Raw genomic sequence first — 16406 nt, 5'->3', positions numbered from 1 at the left:
AGGGTTGTCATGTGGAAATTATACCACCTAGCTTATTAAAGAAGAAAGAAGAAGATATTTGAATTTATGTGTCTGCATTTGGCAAGATAATAATTTTAAAAATCTCTCTTAAATCCAGAGAGTGAGTCACTCAGCAGGTTCACTATAGTTACAATAAACTTCATACTCCTTCCTCAGTGGGCTTAGTTTTGCGTGTTTCTATTGGAAACATTGGACCATTTCACTACAACTGTAATTTGCACGGATGGATAGTAAATCTTTCCTGCTGACTGACTTCTACTGATTGCATTACCTTTCTCAGTCTTTACTGCACAAGTTGAATAACTGCCATCATGTCATGGTTCCATCTGACCATGTTGCCATAGCTCTTCTGAAGGAACCGGCCTGAGACTGTCACAATGCAGTAAGATGTAATGGTGTTACCAAATTTAAATACATATCATGACTGCTGGTTTAACTATGTATTTGCTACTGAGTGCCATTTTCAACAGGCAAACTTCACTTTTGATTTCAGTCAGATTTCAGCCAGAGGGCGGCTGTTGTTTAACTTTATCTGCAATTTTTATGACTGAAACCACCTACTTTAACCACTGTACCCGGTGTTGTTTTTTCAATCCACAATGCTCAAGATTGGTAAAACAATAAAAAAGGCTCATCATTTTAAACCGTCAATGTGGCCTGAGAGCAATAAAAAACAAAACAAAACAAAAAAAACCTACAATTACCACCCTTACAGAAAATGGATGGATGAATAAGACAACGGAATCCAAATTCTTGAAAAAAGACACAGTTATGAAATATCATAAATATTTTCTGTTGCTGGAAAAATGAATTCAGTGGCTCAGCTCTAGCTGAAATACTTATACTGAAATACTTAATTACTTCCCTGCTGTGAGTGAAGAGAGCCCTTCCTAACATCTACCTCTTTTTTGTACTGATAGTTTCACTGCATGTAAATGGTCATTTTCAGTGCCCTCTTTAAATCCTCTCAGCACCTGATCTGTGTGGCCAGTTAACAAGCCATGTGGACAATTCAAACTGGAACACACTTGTACTCATTAGGGCTGTCAAAAAAATTCAAAGTTCGAAATATATTCTAATATATATATTTTTTATAAGTTCAAACCTAAATTTGATCATTCAAATATCATTAATAATTAATTAATACTATTAATAATGTATATCACTATGAAAAATAAAAATCAACCAGCCACCTTCCTCCTCTGATAAGTTAAGAACAGTCCCTTCACAAGTAGGTTTGTTACCTACCACAAAGAGAGGAATGTGAATGGCTTGTTTCTCCTCTGACACATCACATACCTGTGTGCCGCCACGGCTTGGCTGTTCAGGTATTTCTGGGCAGTCATGAAATCAACAAAGAGGATATTATTGGACCTGGAGCCGGACTTCTCTGTCGCCGGTAAGCCCTTATCTTGCGCCATATTTGACAGGAATACGGCGTCTGTGACCCCCGTTCAACCCACAACCGGCAGGATTTGCCTTTCGTTTCTGCTGCTGGTTGAAATCTGTACTCGCACAACGTGCTCCTGAATGATTTGTTTTGCTTGCGCAAAACTATTTTTAGTCGCAAATGCGAGTAAAATGCTGTGGAAAACAAATCACTGTAGCATATATAAACAAATCTAACCTACACGTAAATAGAAATAAATAATTACTTTCACTGCTTAAAGATACTCAATAGCTCAGCTAATACCTGAAATGTCACTGAATACAAACCACTGCAGCAGCATATTGAGTGCCAGGTGGACAATGCGCGCCATTATTGGACAGCACATGGACACTCACTCTTTGGACTTTGAACTTATCCGACAGTAGTGGTACCGTGAGGTACCGTAGTACTACGGTACTCCAACAATGCTAGCGCAGGTGGCAACCAATCATGTGGGACATGGTCTCAATTTGCGTGACGCGTGAAAAGAGACAGAAATGCTGTGCAGTCCCACACAGTGCGGGATGTCTGGTCACCCTATTTAGCCACTCGCAAGCAGCAGCTAGTAGGGGGCCCCATGAGGGGGGATTCCAACATGCTGTCGTTGTTGCAGTGTCTATAGGGGTTCCATCATATTGTCATTGATATGGCCCGATGTCAGCCGTCTCTGGGGGCCCCCTTCCATTTCGGGGCCCTAGGCAACTGCCAAGTTTGCCTGTCCGGTTGCGATGGCCCTGATCACTGCGAATCCCGTTCGGGCGCGGATGCGCACACCTGGGGTCTGCCCATTTTTCCGACAGCCCATTGGTTCGACATCCCATTGTTCCGACCATATTAAACCCATTGTTCTGAAGTCCCGTTGTTCCGAAATCATCATGATGCCCTGTGGTTAAGGTCTGGTTAGGTTTAGGCACAAAACCCACTTGGTTAGGGTCAGGAAAAGATCATGGTGTGGGTTAAAATGAAAAAGAAAGTGGCAAACACATAAGCCATGAGCCTGCTTCGCCTCAAGTCTTTCCCAGCTGACCCAGAGCCGGTCGCAGCGCACCATCAAGGCAGAAATACGCCCACCAGGAGCCGTTCAGCACTGCGGAGAGCTCCCCACACAACCCGGACCCCAGAGTTAATAACAGGAGGTTATGGTGTTTCACTCTCTCGTCTCTATGACACTTGTATCTCGACCAATAGCCTACTTTTGTTGCGTTGCTGATCCTCTATGGCACACAAATACAGTAATAATCACATATCGGAACAACGGGACGTCGGACTAATGAGAGGTCAGAACAATGAGAGGTCGAAACAATGCTACGGCACCGAACACCACCCACTGCGCTGTCCGTGATGTGTGACCTGTTCGGGGAGACATACAGGGAGAGTGTTGCACCTACTGCCTCCCTGCCTACCCTTTTTGAAGAAGACATGAAATGTTACCAGAATGAGACACCACTATGAGTCGACCAGGATCCACTCTTGTGGTGGAAAACTACGCACTGAAGTATTCAAACATTGCTCAGATAGCGAGGCAGAAGTTGGTCATACGTGGCACTTCAGTGAGGTCAGAACGGGTGTTTTCATCCGAATGTCATGTTCATATTGTGCCAGCAATAAGCATCTTATTTTTTGTGGGGGGCTTTTGAAAAATAAAAAAATAATACTATTAATACATTTGAATATTATTTGAACTCTACTAAATTAATTCGAAAATATTCAAACTCAGTTTCATGGTGCTTTTGACAGCCCTAGCACTCATACTATTTCTATTCAGTGTTCAATCACCCCACTGCCATTTGCCTCACTGAGACAAATACTGATGTCATCATCAGGGGTGTTAAAAAATTGTGTTGTCAGTAATGATGTACTAATTAAATGTATCACACTTTTTGAACCACAGAAGAGTGGTTAAAAACAAAAACACAATGAAAAACACTTAATTCATATCAACTCATTCTGTTATCGCAACCATACAGTGTATGCTTGGAGGTATAGGTACTTTCAGATACAGTTTTCATGGCACTGGAACATAAGAAGTAAACAAGGGCTGATTAAACCACTGCTAAAACTCATAATTTGTCCTGTCAAGACAGAGACAGACAAAGAAGGATATTCAGTTGATTTGACTGCCGACTCCTCACATGAATTCCACTGGGAAGGACTGTAGATTTTACAGTGTAGGAAGAGATTTACAGCTTTACAGCCAGTATGGGCAGGAAGATTACACTGACCAATAATTATTACACCAGACTGTATATATAGCATGTGAGTGTTGTATTAAGACAGACTTAAAAACCAAAAGAGCATATCCTCTCAGTGTCCACGCAACATAAGTTTTGATTCGATAATTCCAGTTTATTACAACTTGGATGTTGTTTTTTGCAGTTTTTATTTCATTTGTGTCACTTCTGATAACATTTTATTCTCCAAAGTCATTGCTGAGATGTCAGCAAATGGTGACATTCCTGAAAAGAACTGGATTTACCATCTCACTATTGTATGCCTCCGCCAACCACTCAAGTTGCAGTTTACAACCATGTCAGTCCAGACTGATATGTAGCCATAACAGTAGACAATGATTATGGATGTTGCTGCTAAGAAGCTACAAATTTAAATTCAAAACATGGATTCTTCACACACCTTGATCTAGGCAGCACAGAAGATCTATACGATCAGAACAGTTTAAGGTGGACACCCAAGATTAGTGTCACTAATTTAGTATCTCGCCAAATGTCTAGTCGACTGCTCCTGAGCTTTGGTGTTGAATAATGTCCAGAAAACTTTATGATGTCACAGTGAAGTTGACCTTTGTCCTAGCCGTACATCAAAATGCCATCAGAAAGACGTTGGACTCTTATGTCTGACAGACATTAAATTTTGGTTGGAATGAAAATCGTGTTGACAAGATTTTAAACATCTAGTGATAAATTTCAAGATGTGTGGACATTAACATTATGATGTTTTACAGATGTTTGGTTTTGTTCTCACGTCTTAAGACAAATTGTTGGTATTCTACTTCAAGATGATGTTGGCAAGAGATGTTTGAAAGCAGTCTGACTTTTGTTATTTAACAACACAACTTAAAACCAACAAAATATCAATGTCATCTATCATCAGTATTCTACATCTAATTGACGTTGGCATTAGACGTTGCTCCGACATTGAATTTTGGTTGCTCAGCGTCACAACCTAAATTCAACCAAATCAATCAGTGTTGAAAGATGTTAGTGGCCAGCTGGATAAAATGTCATCGCTTCACTATTTTATCCTAATGCGACTTTAACCTTTGACCATCAAAATGTAATCACTGTATAGCTGAGGCTAAGTGGGCGTGTGCCAAGTTTGTTCATGGGGTAACACATACATGAGGATGGGATGGATGAACAGACAACCTGAAAACACCTGCCTCCAGCTAACACTGTCGCCGGTGCAGAGGTATAAAAATTTGATGGGTCAAGAAAAATGTAGTCGGACAACCAAGACAGGTTATTAACAGACCATCAGTTTATACAGATTATCTGAACCACCTTAAGTGGTTGAAGCAGAAGGTGGATCTGTAAACTGTGATGGATGTCTGTGTGTCACTGTTACTTTGATAAACCTGGAATTTTCTTTACAGCCTGTCTGATCAGCACCCTGCTTGTGTTTCTTGTCCTGTCTGACTGACTTTTTCTGATTGCAGCAATTAACATGGTGTGTGTAATGTTATCATTACTGATAGGAAGGTAGGCCAAAACTACAAAAAGACCCAAGTTGTGATAAACCAGTATCATCCTGAGATGTGGCTTGCTGACAATCTAAAAATGTGGTTTTGAAGAGAAGCTACAGTATATTTGCAGCCGTATCTGCTGTCTTTTGTTCCTGCCTCTGTGTGTATCTACAAAGACATATTAGAAAGAACTAATGTCCGCTTCGCTGGCAAGAAATATGGACCTGTGGCCATCAGTAAGATTAAATACTGTCCAACACAGTTCATACAGAATAAAGAAGTCAGAGCAATAACATCTGTATGTCCCCGAGGCATGTCAACCAATGAAGTACAGTATCCTGCCTCACAACTGATTCATCATTTATACTCTTCCTGCAATTTTAAAGCTACATTTTCATCTCGAATTAGACAAAATTGAAAAAAACATCGGAATGTGGGATCTAGTCCTCTGAAGTTACAATACAGTTTATGATTCTCAAATGCCATACAGTGCAATGCAAATCAAATGTGGCTGATATTTAAAGATGACTGTAAGAGCTGTTCTGTATGATGTTGAAAATTACTTTAAAGCCCTAATTTGAGCCTGAAAGTTCTCTTATGACGCAGGCTCACTCTCATAACTATGGGTTGTATTGCATTTGCACTATTTAACTTGCATTAAAAAGAATCAAGAGGTGCAATGTCTGGGGATGAGCCTCCTAAAGGAAAACACAGAAAGTACCTGCCTGAAGTGATTATTGCTGCTAACAGCACAGGGATCTATTTTTGTCCCAAAAAAAAAAAATCTGGCTAGATACCACTAGTGGTAAGAAAATTCATTTTTATAATCTGGCCCTTCAAGATACTTAAAGGAATAGTTTGGATTTTTTTAAGTGGGGTTGTATGAGGTCCTTATCTATAGTCGGTGTATTAACTCAGTGTGTCCTCACAAATTTTTTGTATGTTTTCCTACGAAAGGTAATGCACCCCTACATATCCCACGTTTTGAAAGGCTGCGATCGTGTAACCAATGTACTTACAGGAGTAAACAAGGAAGCCGTCCCGAGTGATTATAAGGAGGCAGGTTGGGGTGGCAGACAGGTCACAAAAAAACAGACTTTCACCCAGAGTCGCGTGTTCGGATCCATGTGAACTTTGAGTGAACTTTGAGTCATTTTAAGGTATGTCCTCACCATGTCTTTTTTTGTTGTCGTCGTTGTTGTTGTTGTTGTTGCTGCTTTTGTTTTTGTTTTCCTAAACCTGACCTCAGTAACTTTACTTGCCTAAATATGCAGTCATTCGGGCAGCAGGCCAAGCAAAGAACCCCAGATGTCCCTCTCCCCAGCGACGCTTTCCAGCTTCTCCTGGGGGACCCCTAGGCGCCAGATGAGATATGTGATCCCTCCAGCATGTTCTGGGTCTACCCTGGGCTGGGGCCTCCTAACAGTGGGATGTGCCCAGAACACCTCTAACAAGAAGAACCATCCTAATCAGATGCCCGAACCACCTTAACTGACCCCTTTGGACGCAAAGGAGGAGAGGCTCCACTGTGAGCTCCTTCCACGTCTGTGCTCCTCACCCTATCTCTAAGGCTGAGCCCAGCCACCCCACGAAGGAAACAAATTTCACCCTTTTGTATCTGCAATCTCATTGCAGTATTTCGGTCGCTACCCAGAGCTCATGACTATAGCTGAGGGTTGAAACGTAAATAGACCAGTAAATCGAAAGCTTCTCTTTGCAGCTCAGCTCCCTCTCTGCTACAACAGTGCGGCGCAGTGCCTGCATCACTGGAGAAACAGCACTAAACCACCCATCCATCTCACGCTCCATTTAACCTTCACTACTATCACTACGGAAGCAGTGAAAATATTCTAAATATAGTGTCAGCCAACATTGATTCTGATTTTTTTTTTTTTTTGGTTGCTAAAATAAATTTTGCTGCTGCACCCATCCACAGAAGTACATAGCTCCTTCCTGCTTCTCCAAACTGGGGGCACACCAGTCACCATCTACTGTACGTAAAGCCCAGTTCAGACCAAAGATTTACCCTGAGACCTGGCAAATGTGAGTCCTGCCGGTTCACACCAATGCAACTAGATGAGACTGTGTATCATCTCCACGCAACAACTCTCTGTACTTCCGTTATGATTTCCAGCTTTCCAGGCTTATTTTGTGGCTGAATATAATTTGTAGCTTATTAAAATTTGAATGAGGATAGTGATAGTGACATACTGGCTACAGTTGCATTTGTAATAGTGATAATATTAATAACTAGCACAAATTAATCAGTCAATGAGAATGTATGTGCGTGGAGGGGGCATAAGCACATACAGCGAGCAGCAGCAGCCACCTACCATCCGACATGGACACAGCAAGTGAACACGCCATCTGCGGTCATTTTGACTTAACCAGTGGATTTCACTACAAGCCAGGTGACTGTAGAAACAGGTCATGTGTTGCACGTTCTAAAACCAGCTGCCCTTCGCCGACATTTTAAAACAGTTTGATCTCATCATGAATCATTGGTCTAAACTGAGCTTCATACAATGTTTAAGTACCTCATTCAGGCCTACTTATCCTTTTCAAAGCAGATTAAATCTTTTGAAATAAAGAATATTTGAATGGTACGGGTACTTGAAAATTTGTAATGCCATGTAAATTTCCATTTTTCTCAGAGATGTGTCAGCATTCATTGATATTAATGGAACCCCTGAAATCTGATGTAATAACAACATAAGAACACAATAACAATGACAAAGAACCAAAGATAAAGCAGAGGGAATGCTGCATCTTCAGGTAAAAAACATACCTCTTAAACTTAAAATGTGATTCTTATATATTTGATTTTTTCTCACTTGAGCTGTAGTGATGTGTAGCCAAGACCATGTACAAGAGAAGAGAATGGACTTTAGTTTGCAGTGCTGAAAGCAGCTGCTTTGCAACAAACGGAATTAATAATGCAGAACATGTTTAGCAAGGAAGTGTGTTCAAATAGAAAGGCATACAAATTACATAAATACAAAACATTTTGGTTTGTAAAATGTAATGTAAAACATGTCAGAACCTTGACTTTACAGGATTCTTATTAGTTCTGGTTATGGGAAGCTTCAGGATAGAAGTCATTAATATCCTGAAGTGAAAAAGCCCTATTTGACAGCAACCCAGTCACCAGAAAAACTGTTGGCATTGTGCATTTCTGCAAACCATGGATATGTTACATTTGCACTATATTATGTAGCAAATACATTTATCCTTTATGTTTCAGCTGTGGTGAACATGTGGATAGGCTTAGGTACAAAAAACACCTTGATTATGTTTAGGAAAAGATCATGTTTTGGTCTAAAATACCCTCTTTTAGAGGCTCACTTCTTGCTGTAAAAGCAGCAATGTCTCTGCAAAAAGCAACAGATTGCTACAAAACACCCACGTTAAGTACCTAAAACAGTGCAGGAAACACAGCAGTTTCAGCAGTGATCTGTAAGACAGCCGTCTTACCTAAGGAACATGTCATCCACCATCCCCTTGACCTCCAAATGACACAATCAGCTCGTATGATACGTACGAAACATACAAATGTAACATATCTGTAGTTTACAGAGACATACATTTTTGTCTGGTGACTGGGCTGTTCACAGCGTTTGACTCCGATCACACAGAAAGCATTTGCAGGTTGCAAAACGCAAGGCACACCGCACTGCCTTTGAAGTGAATGCCACTAGTGAAAAAAAAAAAATAAACGCTTGCTGCGGCTTTTTATTGTTGCCAGGCAACCACCCCATCACCAATTTACCCTACACTTTCCATGTAATCAATCTACCATTTATTTTTTATTATTCTTTTAATTTTATCTTATTTATTTCACAATAATTAGTAGCTAGTTCCTACAATGGACAGGCAGGGGGTACTTGCTGTAGCTCTGGTTGTGGATGAGAGGCTGTCAGCAAATAGTTTGTTGGGCACAGGGAAACAGAGATCTGTGTGGGTACATGAGACCCTAAAAAAGAGGATGGATCATGGGGAGTACCATTAGTTGGCCCAGGAGCTTTGCCACCATGATGGCCATGGTCATGGTTCAGGCATATTTTAGGATGACTAGGGAGCAGTTTAACAACCTGTTGTCTATCGTCTGGCCTAGCATAACAAAAATGAATACTAACTACAGGGAGTCCACTGAGTCTAAGTTTTTTCAACTGAAGGAGTTCAGAGCACTCCAGCAAAAATGCCAGGCACCAAGACAGCAAAAACATAAGGTCCGTAGGATTGCAAAAACGGCAGTGATCGGGACCGAAGAGAGTACAAATGTACCAGTTCAAACAATGACACATTTGAAGCTATGACTTTCATTAGTTAATAAGTCATTAAATACTTCTTCATAATTCATCATCAAGGTACAAATCAACTTAACATGCCAGATTTAGACTATTGTTTGACTGCTTCAACAGGTGGTTCTCATGTGCCTGCACACAGCTGTACATAGTTTAGCAGTGAGGCTGGTTTAATATGGTTTTGTGTGAAGTAGCACTTTAAGTGCAGTCTCTGTGACTTTTGAGCTTACACTCGTCATCCTCAAAGGACACTTCCCTCTCCAAACAGACCTCTGCTGATATCACTGAGCTCTCCCACATGAGTATACTTTGAACACTTTGAGTTAATGATCATTCTAGAACAGATCATGAGGGATAAGTTCACTTTTGGAGATATGTTTTTAATTAAATGTGTAATGAGGTAAATAAATAATCGAGAGCAAGAGGTTTCCATAACAACAATTCAATTGAATGTATATACAATACACCTTTTGTGCAAAAAACATGGATTCAAAAGACATTGTAAGCTGATAACTTCAAGGCACATATACATATATATATATATATGTACATATATATATATATATATATATATATATATATATATATATATATACTGTGTTATCATAACATTATTTTTGCTGAACAAAAGGAAAGAGTTGGTTCTTCATGGGTTAAACATACAGCAGATGGCAGATGTGCTTTTTTGCAGCTCACTTTGTGACACCCACCATCAGGCACAGCCAGCATTAATAACATGACCTCTTAACTGTGATAATGTATTAATCTTGAAAAGCAGGTGAAAGCGCTGCGGCCTGCCATTTTCTGTGAATGTTTAATAAGGGTGACCTTTAAATTTCGTTTTGAAGCAGAGAGAAATCACATTTGCATAAAAATATGTCCTCTTTCAAGAGCAGGAATCCAATAATTTGCATCTCTATTGACTGTCATGGCAATTAAACAAATGTGCCACATAACTGCAATGACTTGATTAAAAACACACAGGAAGAGTGGTGGACTGTGTGCTTTCCAGAAAACTATGCCCTCTACTGGTGAATGTAGCTGGTTTGTGCCTGTCTCTTTTCTCCACATACAGAATTCTACCACCTGCTTTTAGTACTGTTAGGATGCACTGCAGCTACAGTGTGGATTCTGTATCTGTTGTAGTTATAGTATACAATGACTTCAAAATCATTCAATATTACTGAAAATCAAAATAAAGCCCAGCCTTAATACTTAGAAATAAATGAATCCTGATTGTACATGTCTGTGTGCACAGAACTCAAACAACACAACTCCAGAAACCAATAACTTATAAATCCATTGTTATATAAAAGATATCATCCAGTTAGTTGTATAAATTACATTTCTTGAAGACACAGGGGTTTCAAATAATATTAACACTGTACAGTGTCCAGTAAAATGTGGGTAGATGTCAGTAAAAAAGCTCCTGGTGCTTTCCGAAACCATCATGTGCCACAAAAGTCTGCATCCTGAACATTGTTCTTGCAGTAGACTGTGCTGTTGTTCTCCAGGGGGAAGTCTCTAAAGCCGACGCCTCCATTAGGGGTGTAAATAGGCTGAATGCGGAAATCTCCCTTGAGGAGCTGTTCGTTGTTAAGTGAGACTATCTGGAAGCTAGTCTCAGTCATTTCCAGGATGGAATTATCTTTCTTGGTGCCTGCCTCGCAATAGTCATCTTTTCTCCGACCCCGGTTGTATTTCCACTTGGTGGAGGACTTGGAGCGGCTTTTTTTGTGCATGTGCCAGCAGAAGATGCTGAGGAGTGCCACCAGTACCACAATCACAGCCCCGCCAATCAGCCCAGCCAGCAAGAAATGCGAGCTGGGTTCCTGTTGTGTGGCCTGCTCAGGCCCTGACGGTCTTTTATTGTTGTCAGGACTGAAAGAGGCCGCTGTCGTCATGGCCTCAGTGCACACAGTATCATCTTTGGGACGGTAATTATTGAATGCATCCAAGGGAATGACACAGATCCGATAGGTGGACTTTGGCTCAAGATTAGCCAGTCGGATCCCTCGATGATCCCCACCCACTATCCTCTCCCTGACAGTGTCCCCTGTCAGACTTGGGCCCATCCTGGCCCAGGTCACCTTGTAGGCAGTGACTGGAAAGGCTGCCACCCAGCTGACGTGGATAGCAGAGCCATTTAGTAGGGCAAAGCTGACCTGCAAAGTCTCCCTCCTGGGGTCCAGAGGTTGCTTAGTCCTTAGCCCCGCCTCTCTGGTTGAGTAGACAGGGAAGAGGGTGGGTAATGTGGAGACGGGATGTCTGGAGGAGGAGGAGGAAACATAGTGAGGGAATTGGGGGGAGTCTGTGGAAGATGACAGGGATGGGATCAGAGCAATATCAGATGGTGAGGTAGGCAGATGTGCTGTCACTGTGCTCTGCGGGCATTGGACCAGCTCAGCACTCAGCTCTCTGATCACCATGCCCCGGAACTTTTCAGGTTTATGGCACATAAAGCCACGCACATTGAGGGAGGCCGGCAGGGATTTGAGCCACGACGCAACCCATTTGATGCTGCAGTCACACAGCCAAAGATTGTTCCGAACAGTGAGCTGTCTGAGACTGACGAGATCGTCAAAGACCCCCTCTGTCAGCGACTGCAGCTGGTTGTTAGAAATATCCAGCCTCTCCAGCTTGTGCAACCCTGCGAATGCCCTGGCAGGGATTCTATTTATCTGATTTTCCTGAAAGTTTAATTTGACAAGCACGTCCCCAGGGAGGTATGGGGGAGGGTGAGTGAGTGAGTTGCGGGCCAGGGACAGCTCCCTCAGGGTGACCAGGTCTTGAAAGGTCCCTGGTGCGATCCCTTCATCTGTCAACAGGTTCCCATCCAACAGGAGGCGCTGCAGGCGAGTGATGTTCCTAAATGCTTCCTCTGCTATGACCGCAATCCGGTTCTCATCCAATCGCAACTCTTTCAGATCATCCGGAAGACCAATAGGCACACTGCTCAGGTGGTTTTTGGTGAGAAAGAGCATTTTTAAGCTAACTGCCTCACGGAAGGCCCCTTCCTCCACCCCCACAGTAGAAATGGAGTTATCATCTAAATGCAGCTCCTCCAGCCAGAGAAGCTGAGCCAGAGCTGCTCTGGAGATGGTCTGAATGTTGTTCTCCTGCAGATGGAGAACCCTTACATTTTTGGGCAGGTTGATGGGGAACTCATCCAGCTGGTTGCCATACAGAAACACAGTTTCCACAGAAGCAATGTGATGGAGCTCTAGGGGAAAACCAGCATTGTTGATTTGGTTGTTGTGGAGGTAAAGAGTCTTGTAACCCTCACCGATTCCCAGAGGCACTGAGGTCAGGCTCCGCTCGTTGCAGTAAACAAAGGTGCGATCACAGCGGCACTCCTCAGGACAGTTGGAGGCCCGGGAGAACTGGAGGTGAAGGCCTAACAGTATAGGTATCCACGGCCGTATAAAGGAGGCCCAGTCCTTATTCCATAAACGCCACTGTATCTCCATTTCAAACAGATCAGACAAAAATACAGACACCAAATCAGAGGAAAAAAACTGATAAGAAATTAGGATGTGAACAATCCAACAGAACAGTCATTGGATTCTGGCTGCTTGCTTAATAACACAACCATGCCCTGGTTGGTGCTGAAGAAGGTCTTGAGTAATCCCTTGGTAATTAGTTGTCCTAAGTCTCCCAACACAAGAGCAATGGTCTAATTAAGCACTATGATTCCTTTGCCAGCCACTGTCCATAATTGAGTTGGGAGACATTAGTGAAGTCCATCACATTTTCAACCTCTCTTCTGTTTTACCACCGGGTAGAGCTCTCTTCACGGCACTTGATGCTGACAGAGCCATGTACAGCACACTGGACTGTTATCGCTGGACGCCCTCGTCCTCGCTTCCCTTCCTTTCACGTCACACACTGCTGGCTCCACAACGATAAAGCTTCTCTCAGACTCGACATTTGGATCCAGAAACCTGTTGCAAAATAAGAATAATGGAAAAATCAGTCTCTTTTTTCCTCCTAAAATACAGACCAAACGAGTTCTTTTACCTGTCTATCTCACTATTGGAAAAGCACTGTAAATTGGGAGAGGAGAGCAGTGTGCATACAAATGACTTAAGATTTGTTACATATTCCTCAGACACACAGCTAGTGGAAAAGGATATTTGAAAAGATACTGAGGGCAAAGGTGTGTGGAAATGCTGGGAAAAACAAATTTAAAAGTCTATGTGCAGATTAGTAACGTGAGCCCTAATCTAAAATGAAAACCTACGCTAAGCGGCTTCAGACTTTTTTTTTCCCTTCCTCGGTTGATAACCATGAACGTGAACATACTGACAAAAAGAGCATTTAAAAATCGTCCAGATTCAAAGAATTAAAATAAGGCAGCTGAAAGAACTTTGTGAGCGATGAGGTATGAGGTGAGCTGGTGAAGGATACAACTGGCTCGCTGACGAGCACCATGAATGTGTTACCCTCTCCAGTTCTTTAGGACAGGGCCCTGTCCAGGCAGTACAAGGAAGACTCATCCTTAGGCTGAATTATCAAGAGGTTAAAGAGGGGGGTGTGAGAGGATGTTACAGATACAGTATTAGCACATAATTTGCTATAAAGTCAAATATGTGCTCATTTTGGTCAAACTAGACTTTGCATTCCTCTCTCCCCTTGATTCATTAAGCTGAGTTGTGGTGGAGGAGAGGAGGAGTGCTGGATGGTGATGAACGCAGCCTGTCAGCAGAGATAAGATGAGACAAATTCCTTGTAGGGGACAAAACTAAGATCGATGTGGGCTTCTTGCAACGAGGAAAGGTGCTGCTGTGCGCACAAGGTCATAAGATTTAAAAGAAGTGGAGAGATGTCCTACAGCATCGGTATTAGATGGCTCACAAACAAAAGCTTCATTATTTAGGTGAATTCAAGAAAAAAAAATCAATAAAAGTTCTTTGACTGCTGCACAGGAGTTACGATCCAATACAGTCCTTGCTATGGAAGTGAAGATAATGTATTATTAGTGTTAGTTAGCTGGTTGGTAGTGATGATTAATAAAATGGCACCAGGCAGCAGCCAATTGACAGATTGCATTGATTTGTGGCCAAGGCAGTTCAACAGTTATGTAATGTTCCTTGGGGGTGGGGGGGGGGGGGGCAAACAAGGCATCAAAGAGAGTCTTATTATTGTGACCCGACCCCACCGCGGTTTTTATCAGCAAGGTCTTAGGCATCCATCCTATGACACATATATTGCTTCTGCAAAAGTAGCCTTTATTAAGGAAGCCAGCTTTTGTTGTTGAGCAGCACTGCCCCAGTCTGGAGAATAAACTGGCGGGTAGTTGGCGCAGTCCATGTTAAGTATAATCCATGAGGACCTGTCTATGTTTTTCAACACCTAATGAAAATGAAATGGATCTGACGCTTATGGAAAAAGTGTAAAGAGTTATTTCACTGGAGAAAATCCTAAATTGGCGCAGGTTTTTCCTGTTTATTTCAGTTTATTAGCTACATTTATTTTGACGGGAGTAAGTTCATGTGAAATGGAAATCTGAATATGTGGACATGTGAAATAAAAAAATAAATCCTAGTTTGAAAAAAAGAGACTTAATTACCAAGCCATATTTGCATAAATTCTCCGTTTTCTTACCTTCAGAAAAGCACAAAGTCTTGCTGCTGAACATCCAGCCGGTCAGCTCGTATCCGCAGACTGCTGCGCTCAGACCGGGCACAAAGTCCGCATTATGTCCGCTGCGTCCGCCCCCAGCTCCCGCCGCGGCTTCGGACTGCTCTTACTTGGTTTTCTGCGGGTGGAGAACGGGAGCATTATGCTGAATGGGCAAGGTCCTGACTGAAACAGCCAGGAGGGAAGGAAGTTCAGGTCACCAGCGGTCTGCTTCGCATTTCCTCCCCCCCGCCCGCCTCCCTCAAACACACCGCGACAGCCTGAGACTCCCGGCCGGCCGAGCTGCTCCGGAGCTGCCGGTAAAGTTCCTCCGCTGCCCTCAGAGGAGGAGAAGAGGACATGAAGCAGAGAGGAGAGGGCAGAGAGAGGCTCCCAGCAGCCCGACCCCCGCCGCTCCGCCAAGAGCAACACGAAATATGCAGTCCATAGCCTGGGTAAACTGTTCCAGAGACTGCCTGTTCCTTCCTGGACCTGGAGCCCCGACACTCACTATCTCTGTGAACCAACGCTCACTCTCTCTCTGTCTCTCTCTCTCTGTCTCTCTCTCTCTCTCCATCTATCTCTCTCTGAGACACACACACACACACACACACACACACACACACACACACACACACACACTCACTCACTCACGCTCTCTCTCCTCCACCACAGCCTCCTCCCTCTCTCATTTCGTGGTGTGTGTTAATCTGTCTTTCATTTTTCCATTTTTTTTGTAACTCAAGGGCTTCAAAAAAAGATTTAAAACGTCATAATTACGTATTGACATGTAGGCCTATGGTCACTTTTTATAGGCTACAGGCTTGTACAGGTAGTATAATATTACAAGACAGCATGACCAGATTCACCCCTTAATACTAACACCTGCTCCCCCAACCCAAGTACCAGAAGCTGACCAGAATTCATATGCTAAAACATCCTGCCTCAGGTTTGCTTGCTTTGTAATTTGCCATCATTTGATGAAACAAATTTCTTTAGGACTTAACAGGACATTCTCATTCCCAACTCATCAAAGAGCACCACTTTGTCAGTGATTCTGGAATTAGACAGAAATGCAAAGAGGCACCTTTTGCAGCAATATGACAGGCAGTTTATAATGCTGCCTGGTGGCGTATTGTACTGCTTCTGTATAAAACACCTGGCTACAACATAATACAAGGCTGGACATATGTACAAAATTTTATATCTTGGTATTTTCAGGCTGAATTGTGATAAGCCATATATATTTCGGTATTTTCTACAAAATGGGCTTAAAATTAATTTGCGAGTCAAAGCTGCATTTGAGATGTCACAAGCACCAGACTGTGCA

The 16406-nt window shown here is 42.5% G+C and overlaps 1 protein-coding gene across 1 annotated transcript; it reads right to left on the bottom strand.

The window, feature by feature from the left end:
* Positions 1-10063: 10063 nt before the first annotated feature.
* si:dkey-87k14.1 (leucine-rich repeat transmembrane protein FLRT2) lies at positions 10064-15598 on the bottom strand. The gene is made up of 2 exons (XM_049596265.1): positions 15062-15598; positions 10064-13398 (listed from the first exon to the last, which is right to left on the bottom strand). The coding sequence occupies exon 2, from the start codon at positions 12922-12924 to the stop codon at positions 10903-10905; it is 2022 nt and encodes a 673-aa protein (XP_049452222.1). The 5' UTR covers positions 12925-13398; positions 15062-15598; the 3' UTR covers positions 10064-10902.
* Between the last annotated feature and the right edge of the window lie 808 nt (positions 15599-16406).

This window comes from Epinephelus fuscoguttatus, linkage group LG14 (genome assembly GCF_011397635.1).
Source record: "Epinephelus fuscoguttatus linkage group LG14, E.fuscoguttatus.final_Chr_v1".
Classification (NCBI taxonomy): Eukaryota; Metazoa; Chordata; class Actinopteri; order Perciformes; family Serranidae; genus Epinephelus; species Epinephelus fuscoguttatus.
Note: the sequence above shows the minus strand (reverse complement) of the source record. Positions and strands in the feature narration are given on the sequence as shown.

Excerpts from the sequence above, each read along its gene's own strand:
- si:dkey-87k14.1 (XM_049596265.1), bottom strand. The coding sequence starts at position 12,924 with ATGGAGATACAGTGGCGTTTATGGAATAAGGACTGGGCCTCCTTTATA.